Source organism: Erithacus rubecula (assembly GCF_903797595.1).
Source record: "Erithacus rubecula genome assembly, chromosome: Z".
NCBI lineage: Eukaryota > Metazoa > Chordata > Aves > Passeriformes > Muscicapidae > Erithacus > Erithacus rubecula.
In genome coordinates, this window is record NC_136661.1 from 24,214,951 (window position 1) to 24,226,728 (window position 11,778).

Genomic DNA, 11,778 nt, shown 5'->3' on the forward strand with positions numbered 1-11,778 from the left:
AGGACCCGAGGGAACAGCCTGAACTGTGTCAGGGGAGGTTAGGGTGGAGTCCAGGACTCTCGAGATTTAGGAAAAGGCACTCCAAGAGAGTGGTCAAGCACTGGAACAGGGTAGGGGTCACAGCTACAAGCCTGCCGGAGTTCAAGAAGCGTTTGTACAGCGTTTCAAGATGTGGTGTGGTTCTTGTGGGGTTCTGCTTGGAGCCAGGGCCTGGACTCGCTGACCTGATGGGTCCCTCCCAGCTCGGGGTATTCTGTAGCTGGGTCTGTGACTGGTGCTTTGCCTTGTGACGAGGTTTGTCCCTCCGCGGCCGCCCCCTTCCCGGCGCGCGCCCCTCGGCGCCGCGCTTCGCTGTTGTCGTGGTGACGGCCGTTCCCGCCAATCGGCGGCGAGGGCGGGAAAGCGGCGGCGGGCGATGGCGGCGGCCAAGAAGCGGCGGCGCCGGTTGGAGCCGGAGCCGGAGCGGGGCTGCCTGCGGGCCTGGGCCGCCCACAGCCGGGCGCTTGTCGAGCGATGGACGGTGCGGCACGTTCCTTCCTCCTACCCCGAGCGGCGGGGCTGCCGGCGGCGCCGGTCCCCGGGCGGGCCCGCGGTAAATGCGTCTCTTGCAGACGGCGCGGGGCGGCGGAGAGGCGCGGCGGGCGCGGCGGCAGCAGCGAGACGAGCTCCGGGAGCTGCTCCTGAGCATCCGCGGTGAGTGGCGGCCGCCGTGTCCCGCCTGCACCTCCCGCTGCATCCCGGGGCTGAAGCGTGTGGGCGGGAGGCGCCCGGGCCGCGCTGTGCGCCAGGATGCAGCCCGGTGTCCCGGGGCTGGAAACCCACGCGTGAAGGGGTGAAACGGCTCCCGGTGCTGGACGGGGCCCGCAGAGGAGTTAATCACAGAATCATCGGGGTTGAAAGGGATCGCTGAAGGTCAGATCACCCAGTTCAGCCCCTCTGCCGAGGCAGGGTCACCTGGAGCAGGTGACCCATCCAGGTGGGGTTCGGGTGTCTCCAAAGAGGGAGACTCCAGGACCTCTCTGGGAGCTGCTGCAGTGCTCTGCCACCCTCAGCATAAAGCTCTTCCTCATGCTGAGATGGAGCTTCTTGTGTTTTAGTTTATGAATATTGCTCCTCTGGTAGCAATTCCAGTATCCCAGTGCTGGAAACAAGCTGAGTCTGTGGAATGATCCCTCTTTCCCCATGCTGACCTGAGCCAGCAAAAGGATTATAGCCCCAGACTCCATCTTAACTTGCTGGGCAGAGCCTTGGGGTTTCTCTAAAAAATACAAGTGAGGCAGCCTTTTCCATGGGAGGTCAGGGAAGAGGCTCCCTGACACAGAGGTGGTGCAGAGAAAGCCCAATGTAAGGCAGCCTTATTTCCAGTTTTCTCAGCTCCTCAGTGCAAGAGAGACTCGAAGCTCCTGGAGAGGGTCCAGCAGAGAGAAAGGAGGATAAATAGGGGACTGGAACATCTTTATTACAAGGAAAGCCTGAGCAATCTGGACATGTTCAGTCTGGAGCAGAGGGGACCTCATCAATGTCTCTGAGTGTCTGCAGGGAAGTGTCAGAGTATGGACCAGACTCTGCTTCATGGTGCCCAGCACTGGGACATGAGGCAGTCAGCAGAAACTGGTGAACAGGAAGTTCCACTTGAACACAAAGAATAACTTTACCCTTGTGACTGCACATTGGAACAAATTTCCCAGAGAGGTTGCAGAGTCTCCCTCAGTGGAGATACTCAAAAACTATCTGGATGTAATCCTGTGCCACATTCTCTGAGATGGCCCAGCTTGAGCAGGGAGGTTGTACCAGATGAGCCACTCTGGTCCCTTCCAGCCTTACCCATTCTGTGATTCTGTGATAAGGAGAGAGACACAGTGTGTGAAGGGTGGATGTACACTGGAACAAAGTAGGCTGTTTATGCTGTTCTGGGAGAGCTGGAGGGCCTAACTCCTGGAGGGCTGCAGGATTTGGATAGCTGGGGAATGTCAAGAGCAGCATTGGCAGCTGGAGTGCTGACACACGCTGTCTGGGCACTGCAGTTCCCAGGTGGCTGAATCACACCACAATCCCTAAAAACTTTTTGCCAAGCCACTTCTCTTGTCACCAAGCCATTTGTTGCTACCTGAGCATGGACAGCTGTTTATTCTTAGCCAGCTAAATTTCTTGTTGTGTTGGCTGTGCCCACAGGGCTGCCAGCTGCTCTCCGTGCCCTGCCTCTGGAACTCACTGTCCTCTACAACTTCCTGCTTTTCACTGTGGGTGCATCTGAATCTGCCATCAAAGGAGAAGCAGAAGGAATACGCCAGGGGCTCCTCAGGGGTAAGGAGGTGGTTCTTTCTATGGGGAGCTCTTGGGGTGAGGAGAGTGTTCTCTGTGCTCTGGAGATACTTGGTGACTGGCTGGAGGTGAAGGAACTGTGAGCAGACACTCCTAGCTCTACCAGGAGGGCCAGAGATGGGGGAAACTGAGCAGACATACCTGGCTCTGCCCAGAAACTGTGGGCAGGCATGCCTGGCTGTGCTTGGAGGGGTGGAGATGGGGGCAACTGTGAGCAGACATCCAGGCTCTGCCTGTAAGGGCTGGAGGTAGAGTGGCATGTGGTCAGGGACAATGTGCAGCTGCCTGCCTGCTGCTGCCTGCAGGGATGGGCTGGAGGTTTCAAGAGAAACAGGAGTTTTTAATGTATAAGGTGCCAAGTCTTTAACAAAGTTATAGTGACGTTAGAAAATTAGTGTTTTCTTTAATTATGGTGTGCTGGCTTCAAAGAAAACTCACTGAAACAGGCTGCAGTTCAGAGCTGGATCTGTAGTGTTGACACATGCTTACCTGAGGGCAAATGACATCAAGAGGGCACAGCAGAGCTGGAGTCTAGCTCTGAATTGTGCTTTGTGTTGTCTCCTGAGTGTGCTGCTGTCAGCTCCACTCTTTCAGAGCTTGTTTTCCATTCTGCTGAGGCCAGACCCGCCCTGCAACCTCATTCCTTCCATTGTTATGAGGAGCCTGTGCTTGCTTGAGACTTCCTCTCCCTCTTGGGTCTAGGGTGTCTGTTACAGGGCACCAACTCATTGTCTCTCAGCTTTAGATCTTTTTTGCCTGGTTTTTTTTTTTTTTTTTTTTTCAGTTCTGGAGGCTTGTGGGGCCTGCGGACAGGATCTTGGCATGGAGGAGCTGTGGGAAAAGGTGCTGCAGGAGGTGACTGTGGAGGAGCTGCAGGCACCTCTGCAGCGCCTCGGGGCCCTGCAGGCAGCCTGGTGGCTGGCAGCCAGCCAGCTGGGGAGTGTTGCTGGCCTCTTCCATCTCCTGAGCACTGCTGAGGTAACTGGGCATGGGCAGAGCTGGCAGAGATACTGTGTTTGTCATAAAACTCACTCTGCAAAATGTTGTTGTGGCACTTGGACAGCTGAACCCATCAGTGCTGCCTCAGAATGACTAATCCTCCCCCTGGCATCCCAGCATAGCCTAATGGCCCTAAGAGTGTTAATGCATTCCAGAGTATGCTGCCTCTGTGGGCCCTGGACCTCTGTGTGTCAGACAGGAGACTTGGGCAGGCTGGAAAAGGGCTGCAGGTGGACTTGCAGACTCTGTAGGGAACAGCAGTGGGATGCAGAACCTTCCCTGCTGATGGGTCCCATCTTTCTGAATGAACCCCAACAATGTGCCATCTGTTGCATGCCTAATGGCCCTGGAGGTGCACCCCTCTCTGAGGTGGGGAGGGGCTGCTCCAGGCCAGGCAGGAATCCTCAGTAAGGGGGTTCATAAGCTGAAGAGAACAGAGGGTAGGACATTGCTCCCCAGTCTGCAGGGAGCAGTCTTGAGTGGTTTGGTGGAACCTGTTTCTCTGTGCCCTTGGACCAGCGTTTCCTGCTTCCCCTCAGCATTCCCTGCTCTCTCTCCTCTGTGCCCTTCACAGGACCCAGGAAGAGCTCCCTGCAGTGAGGGGCAGAATGAGCTCCTCTCTGTGATCAAGGCATGGCAGGTGCCTCCTGAAGGGGCCTCCCTGCCCCTTGTACAAAGTGCCAAGGACTTGAAGGAAATCCTCTGCACTGCAGCAGCCTTCCTGCAAGGTTTGTGGTGGCCAGGTACTCATGCAGCACAGTCTCCTGCTGCTCTGTCCCAGGACCCTTTCCCTGCCCTTACCTGGTTTCTCTTCCCAAGCAAACTGGTCCTTGGGGGCTTTTGGGCTGTTTCTTTGGAACCAGGTCTGGACTGAGCCTCTGAGTCTCAACTTTTGCAAAAATCTTCCCTGCTTTTCCCCACTCATTCTTCCTCTGCACTATCTCAGGGTTCCTCTGCTTGTCCGAGACTGTAGGGAAGGTGTCTGGGCCCTGCAGTGACCTTAAAGCAGAAGGCTGGCAGGGGATTTATGAAAAATTTCCTTTCTTCTGCCAGTCATCCAGAACCTGTTTTATTGCAAGCCTGTTGTTCCCATCAGATTATTCTATTGGTGCTGCAAGAGTCACACAAAGCTGTTTGAGGTGTTGTAGGCTGGTGAAACAGCAGGCAGTGGATCTCCTCTGGTTGTTGTGTCTCATCCTGTGTGTTTTCTCTCCATTACTGTTTTGACAACCCCAGCAGCTCTGGGGACAGCCAGCATTGCCTCACTGTGCCTGGGATCATATGGGGCATTCCTGCAAGAGGCAGGGCAGGAGCTCTGGCTCACAGGCTGGAACCAAAGTACTCAAAGGGTGGCACCAACACTTCCAGCAGGGATGTGGCAGATGTGAGTAGTGCTGCCATATGAGGGCAACCTCAGAGGGAAACCTGAAAAGAAGATGGAAGGAAAAGTAAATAAGCTCTTGTGATAAATATTAATTAACTGATATCCCAAAGCATCCTTCTGGGAAATGATCCAGATGTGCTGGAAAAATTCTGAGGTTCTGTGTGTGCTTCCCTATCTGCACTGCAGTCAGTGTGGATGATGTGGAGGTAAACCTGTCCAACACATAGTCCTGTCCTTGTTCTGGGCCAAAGGAGGTATTCTGGGCTTGGAAGCTGCTGTTATTTCTGCTGAGCATTTCCAGTGGCTTGTTCTCCTGCAAAACCATTAAAGCAAAGATGGCAGCTTGCACTATCCTGCTGTGCATTGCTGAGTTTGGAAGGGATCAGGCAAGTCCCTATGGCACTGGGAAGAAAAGGTCACCACGATTGTTTGGGGCCAGGTGTGACAGGAAGGTGAACCACAGAGCCAAGATGTTGGGTCTGTCCTAGGGCTGCAGGAGCTGGAGGCTGGAAACTTCCCCACTGCCCTCTCCCTCCTCCAGGAAGCTGCAGGAGGATTCTGCTCCAAGAAGATCCTGGCCCAGATCTACACCTGCCTTGGCTGCTGTGCTCAGAGAATGGTAATGACAGCAGAGAGGGGAAAGGCAGCTGTGGGGTGGGGAGGCTGATGTTCACAATGCCTCTGTGATCCAAGGCCTCTGCAGGAAGGGAAGGCCTTGAGCAGAAATTGCCTCAGCCTCTTTGGACAGGCTGCAAAATCCATGCAAAGATTTTGGCTGATTGCAAAGTGTTGCTGCAGGGATAGAAGCTCAAAAACCAGCCTGAGGAGGGCTGCCTTTGGCTGAGCTGCTGCCCTGCTAAGTGGGGATCTCCTGGTGGATCAGAGAGAGAATCTGGATCCCCCCCAAGCAGTAAAGACATCAGCAGGATGTCCTTTCAACATGCATGTCTTCCCATCCCCCTAGGGCAAGCCTCAAACAGCCCTTCAGCACCTGAAACGGGCCCTTCAGGTGGATTTCCAGTGCCTTCCTGCCCTGTCCCACGTGGCATCAGTGTACCATGAACTGGGAGAGATGGATGCAGAGTTGCAGGCCCTGACCCTGCTCTACGAGGTTTGTCTGGTTCCTGTAGTTCTGACATGAGTTTTGCCCAGCAGAGCCTGCACAGAGCTTCAAGCAGGCTTGTTCCTTCTGGGGCTGTTGACCATGGAAGGGGTTGCCAAAAAAGCATGATGCTGCCTTCAGCAAGTGGGCAGGAAGGAGTCCAGCGAGATCTGAAATTCCTGCTCAGCACCATGTTTGCATGTGGAAGACCTTGGGTTCCTAGTTCATGTTCATGGTGACTTGGGAGATTATACTGTCAGAAAGTGTATCAATCTCTTAGTAAAGTATGTAATAATAAAGAGGCCTTTAAGGGCAGATTTTGGCTTCAGTGAGGCAGTGTGCATTAGCTGAACCTGCCTGGGAGAGTAGGTCACAGCACTAGACCCTGAATTATCTCTTCAGCTGTTTGAAAACTGTCAGATACATATGGAGGGGAGAAGGAACTCTCTCCTTAAAAATTGTGTAACTAGGTCTGTGGCTGCAATTGGAGATGATGTTCCAGGCAGCTCACAGTACCTTGAACTAAAAACCTGAGATGATCAGGGTGATCTTGCAAATCGTGCCATGTGGAGATCAGAAGTCTGCCTCCTCCTGTGTGATCCTGGTGGTTCTTGCTGGGATTGGCTGTGAGAATAATATAGCTGTGCTTGTGAAGTGCAGCACTTCTGCTCACCTGGGTGCATCTCCAGATATCAGAAGTGACAGAAGATTGCAGCTGCTTGAGACTTGACCAGTGTAGTGTTGATAATATTTTCTGTTGCTGTTTCACAGGCTCTGGGAAAAAACCCTCCAGCAGCTGCTTCCTCTAGTCCCTATTTCCTAATGCGAACAGAACTGCTTGTCCACACACCAGTACTCACCTCTCTCCTTCACCAGCACCACCCCTCTGAAGTGAAGTACCTTCTGGCACAGCGGTGTCTCCAGGATGGGAGGTAACAGTGCCTCTGGTTTGCTTGCAGCATGCTGCTTGTTTGGGCTCTGCAGTTTTCCTTGTGCTCCTGGAAGTGGTGCAGTTCACTACTGCTGTCCTTAGTCTGCTCAAAGCATGGAGGTTCTGAGCAGGGCATGTGCTACAAGGGTAGAGACTGTGGGCTGGTTGTCCAGGTTCCACCTGGCTGATGGCACTTCTCCTTCCACCACATGTCCTGTTCCTGTTGCAGGGTGGCTGATGCAGTGGAACATTACCTGGATTTTCTGTCTCTCCTTCAGGAAGGGCTGCAGCAGCAGGTGGGTGTCCTGGTAAAGAACTCCCTTGGTGACTTGGAGGATGAGGATTGGAGAGATCCAAACCCAGTCCCAAGGGCTGGGCCCAGACATCAACCCTGGACTCCAGACTTCAGTGTCTAGTTTGAGATGTAAAGGAAATAAGGTGGGGGTTGGCACCCCCAACCTGTGGCATGTCTGCTTTTGGATTCACATCACAGTGTACTCACAACTGCTGTTTGGAAAAACAGCTTCCCCTTCCCTGTGGGGAGCAGCTGTCAGCCAGATTTTGGATATCCTTCACTTCCAGAGTAGCAACTTAATGCTTTGACTCTGCTGAGTTGTGCTTTCCATTCCCGCTCCACCAGGCTCCAGAGGCTGTGTGAGCTTTGCTGGGCAGCAGCTCCATGTTCCCAGTATGCACAGAGTCATTCTGCTTGTCTGAGAAGTTCTGCAGCACTGATGTCTCTTTTGCTCCCCAGGTGCCCCTGGATGGTAGCTCAGCTCTGCCCAGGATCCCAGAGGTGTTCCTGGAGGCAGCATCTGCCTTGGGGCAGGCTGGGAGGCACCAGGATGCCATAACTGTGTGTGAGGAGGTCATCAGCCGGACGACTGACCTCATTCCACGAGTGTTACGAGTGGAGGAGAGGCTGGAGCAGCCAGAGTGCTCAGTGCCAGGGGCAGAACTGTCCCAGAAGAAGGAGAGCCTGTGCTGCCTTGCCTGGAGAGCAGCTGGATATCTGCACCAGGGCTGGGCATGGGCCAGGCTGGGCGAGAGCAAGGAAGCTGTGACACAGTTCAGCAGGTGATAGAGCTTTGCTGGGAGAGGGGCCCTCCCCAGCAGGCAGCAATGGGTGGTGTGGCCAGGGCAGCACACAGCATGGCACTGGGGCTGCCCTGATAACTTGACACTCCTGCTAGGCCAGGAGTGGCTCCAAAGCTCTTCTGGCCTCCCACCCACAGGTGCCTCAGTGATCTCCTGCGTGTTCATGGGTCTGGCATCAAACAGACAGGTAAGACACAGCACAGGTGGGATCTGTGTGGGGCCTTGGCTGGGTTGGGATCTGTGTGCTTGGCAGCAGCAGGTACAGAGGTGAGGTGGTGGGCCCAGCATCACTCTGCAAGAGGCAGTGGTCCCATGGTCCAAAGTTGTGGGCCATGCTGAAGCCTTTTAAGAGACTGGCTGGTTTTTTTTTGAGCAGAGTTTGCTTTGGCTCTGCCTCCTTCTTCACTGTCTAGGTAGGAGTTAAATGGGCTGTGAATTGGAAAGCTTCTCCAATCCAGTTACATGCCAATGGTGCAGAGGGACGCCAAGGCCAGGCTACTGCTGAGGTCACTGTTCACCACATGTAACATTCTAGGCTCTTGACATTCTTTACTCTCCCCTCTGCTGCCTCCTGACCTCTTCCAGCCTGGCAGAGACTGAGATTTACCATCTGTCTCTGGAGCTGGAAGATGAGCAGCCCAAGTAAATGCTTGGCTTGTCCTGGCTGCTAACCTGGCCCAGCCTGCTCAGAACAAGGGAGACAACCTCTGGAGGATGCTGTGTTCAGGGGTGTGTGTGTCTTGCTGTGACAGAGAATCTCCAGCCAGAAGTGGAGTTGCTGCAGAAGATCAGGTTGCTCGCTCTCCTTGGGCGAGGTGCGCAGTTCCTGGAGCTGGGGAGGCACAAACAAGCCCTGTTGGATTTTCAGCACAGTCTGCAGCTCTCACCAGGTAGGTTCATTTTGGTGAGGATCACAAGGGATTTCCACAATTTTGTCCTGGGCTGTTTTGCTGTCTTCAATGGGAAGTTCTTAGGCTTTATACCAGATTTATTCAGGAGTCAAGGACAACAGTAGGGCCACTAGCCCTGCATACTAGGGTTATTTCTGTGGGGCCTGGCCAGCTCACTGCCATGAAGAAACAGACCAAAACTATTATCAGAGGAGGATATCAGAACCTTGAAAATAACCTGTGCCCTCAGCTTGGAAATTTCCTGCCTCAGCCCCAGCCTGGTACAGCCAAGTTTCTCCCAGACAGGTCTGCTTTCCCAGAATGGAGAAGTGGAGTTGTGATTCTCCTGAGGAAGCAGCATGTCCATACCTGGCAGTACAGAGGCCTGCAAAGGGAGCATTCATGTCTTGAGCTCAGCCAAGGCATGGCTAGTGCTGTTCACAGGGCTGCTCCCTCCTCTTCAGTGCTCTGACATGCTGAAAAGGTGTGAGCTCCACCAGGATCTGTCAGACCTGCTGGTCTCAGTCCTGCCTCCCTTTGGGGGTCAGATGTGCCTACAAGGATGACCCCAGTCTGTGTCCAAAGAGAGGTATGGCAGGCTGTGCCACAGGGCTGATGCCATCTGCCCTGGCTGCCAGCCCTGGGGTTAATTAAAGCCTGTGACACAGCCAGGATGGCCTCCTCCGCATTGCACCACCTCTCCTTACACTCATTGCCCTTGTCTGGCTTCTGAGCTTCTTTTATAATACCCTGCAACCCACAGCAGTGCTGAGGACGTGCTCCTCCTCTGCTAAAGGCTGATCCTTCTTCCTGTCTTGCAGGTGATCCAGCTGCTGCCTCCTACCTGGTGCAGACCTTGTGGGAGCTGAACCGAAAGCAGGAGGCGGCTGCTCAGTGGCAGAAGTTCTCCCAGAGCTGCCCTGGGGAGGATGGGCAGCAGCAAGTGCAGGGAAGGTGTGTAGAGGGATGGGTGAGATCTCACATCACAGCAGTGCAAACTGTCTGTGAGGCTGTGAGGGCAATTTAGGTGTCTGAGGAGCTTCCCCTGCTGACTGCTCCCAGGGCCCACAGGCTGGGGCTCCCTGGGGCACAGAAGAGCTGACATGGAGCCAGATGGGGAGGGAAAAAGCTGCAGGTATAACAGGGGACCTGCTGAACAAGTGTTTTGGGGCATGGCAAAGGAATGTTGCAGTCCTTACTGCTGGCATGTTCCCTTCTCTTTCAGGCCCCTCCCTTTGTACCTGGTTTCATGCCTGGAGCAGGCAGTGTCCCCTCACAGGGAATCTCTTGCCAGAAGCATACAGGATTACCTTGGGGCAGCAGCCCAGGACACCTCAAGCTGATCTGGTCATGTCTCCCATACCCATCTGCTGAGGTCTCCCTCCACTTGCTGGCAACAAGGCCTTTAAGGACTCATTCAAGACTTAGAATTACTTTGTGATGAAGCTGGATTCCCAAAGGACTGAAAGAGAATATATCTCATTTTCTAATAAAAAAACCTCAGCTCTATTTAGCTTTGTTTTTTCCATGCTCTTTTTCCAGGGTGAAATGTTGCAGTCATGGCCTTGACACTGCCTCCAGCTGCTGGGAGCCTGTGGGCTGGGTGCCCTGGATGTGTGAGAGATCAAGGGCAGAGATACCTTCATCCTCTGTGCCCTGCAAGTGGTGGGGCTGGCTTTGCCCTCGGGCTCCAGGGAGCTGGTGCTCTGTCCTATTTGTGCTTTGTGTAATGGCTTTTTGTTTGGTGTGTGTAGTTTGGAGCCCAGAGAAGGGGTTTTGTCTGAAGCACACAGCTCTGAGGTCTGAATTTCACAATGCTGCACCAGCCAGAGACAGCAACAGGGTCCAGACCCACACCCGTGTGTCCCCTGTGTCCCTGAGGTCTGTGACAATGCCGCAGCTCCAGTCCCCTCACCCTCAGGGGTGAAGGAGCACATCTCCCTGCCAGTGTCTGGAGGAGCTTTTTTTGGATAAAGACTCTGACCACATTACCTGAGCCTTTGGCACACCTTGCTTCCCACAAGGGGAAAGGGTGCTGGGGAGCTGCAAGGCAAAGGAAGAGTGAGCAGAGAGGAGAGGGCATGACAGAACTCGAGGAGGGCAAGGTAGGAGCTGCTGCAGCCTCCTCTGAACACTGGAGGGGTCTCTGGGTGGGCTTTATTCTGCAATTCCTTCAGAAAAGCACCTTTGCATGTCCTGGGCTGCATCCAGAGCCCCGTGGGCAGCAGGGCAGGGAGGGGATTCTGCTCCTGGAGCACTGCACCGGAGCTGGGTCCCTGCACAGGAGGGACAGGAGAGCCCAGAGGAGGCGCCAAGGTGCTCAGAGGATGGAGCGTCTCTGCTGTGAGGAAAGGCTGAGAGCTGGAATTGTTCAACCTGGAAAAGGCTCCACAATTTCCAAGCCTTCAGGGGACTCCACCAGCGCTGGAGAAGGACTTTAGACTATGATGTAAAGTGACTGGAAGAGCGGTAACTGTTTTAAACTAACAGCAGGGCTGGATGCAGTATTAGGAAGAAATTCTTCCCTGCGAAGGTGTTAAGGGCCTGCACACACTGCCCAGAGAAGCTGCGGCTGTCCCTGGATCCCGGGCAGCGTTCGAGGCCAGGCTGGATGCGGCGCCGAGCCGCGCGGTGTGGCGGGCGGTGCCCGGGGCGGGGCCGGACCCTCCACACGGGCGCGGCCATTCCCTCAGCACGCGCACCAACGAGGCGGCTCCGAGTGGCGGGAAGAGCCGCGCGTGCGCACCACGCCCCTTCTGATTGGCCCTGCCCTCGGGCGCTGCCCAATCAGCAGCTAGCGTGAAGGCGGGACTTCCTTCCCGCATGTTCCCGTCGGTGGCTCTTCGCCATTGGCCGCACGGAAGCTGTCGATCGAAGAGAGAGCCGCGCTGCGATTGGCTGCAGGAAGTGGCGCCTGGCTGGTGACGATTGGCCAGGGAGCACAGGGGGGCGGGGCTTAGGCGGAGCCCTCCGTCTTTTTTTTTGCCCTTTCCCATTGGCGGAGGCAGCCGCCGGCCAGAATTTCCGATTGGCCAGCGTACGCTGTTGCTAG

The 11,778-nt window shown here is 54.8% G+C and overlaps 1 protein-coding gene across 1 annotated transcript; it reads left to right on the forward strand.

The window, feature by feature from the left end:
- Window positions 1–415: 415 nt before the first annotated feature.
- Window positions 416–10,234, forward strand: FANCG (FA complementation group G; the record flags this gene model as incomplete). Its single annotated transcript, XM_079330386.1, has 14 exons — window positions 416–520; window positions 612–693; window positions 2,173–2,304; window positions 3,107–3,300; window positions 3,896–4,049; window positions 5,194–5,324; window positions 5,670–5,816; window positions 6,579–6,739; window positions 6,968–7,034; window positions 7,493–7,815; window positions 7,974–8,023; window positions 8,589–8,726; window positions 9,548–9,680; window positions 9,952–10,234. The coding sequence occupies 14 exons, from the start codon at window positions 416–418 to the stop codon at window positions 10,067–10,069; spliced, it is 1,935 nt and encodes a 644-aa protein (XP_079186512.1). The 3' UTR covers window positions 10,070–10,234.
- Between the last annotated feature and the right edge of the window lie 1,544 nt (window positions 10,235–11,778).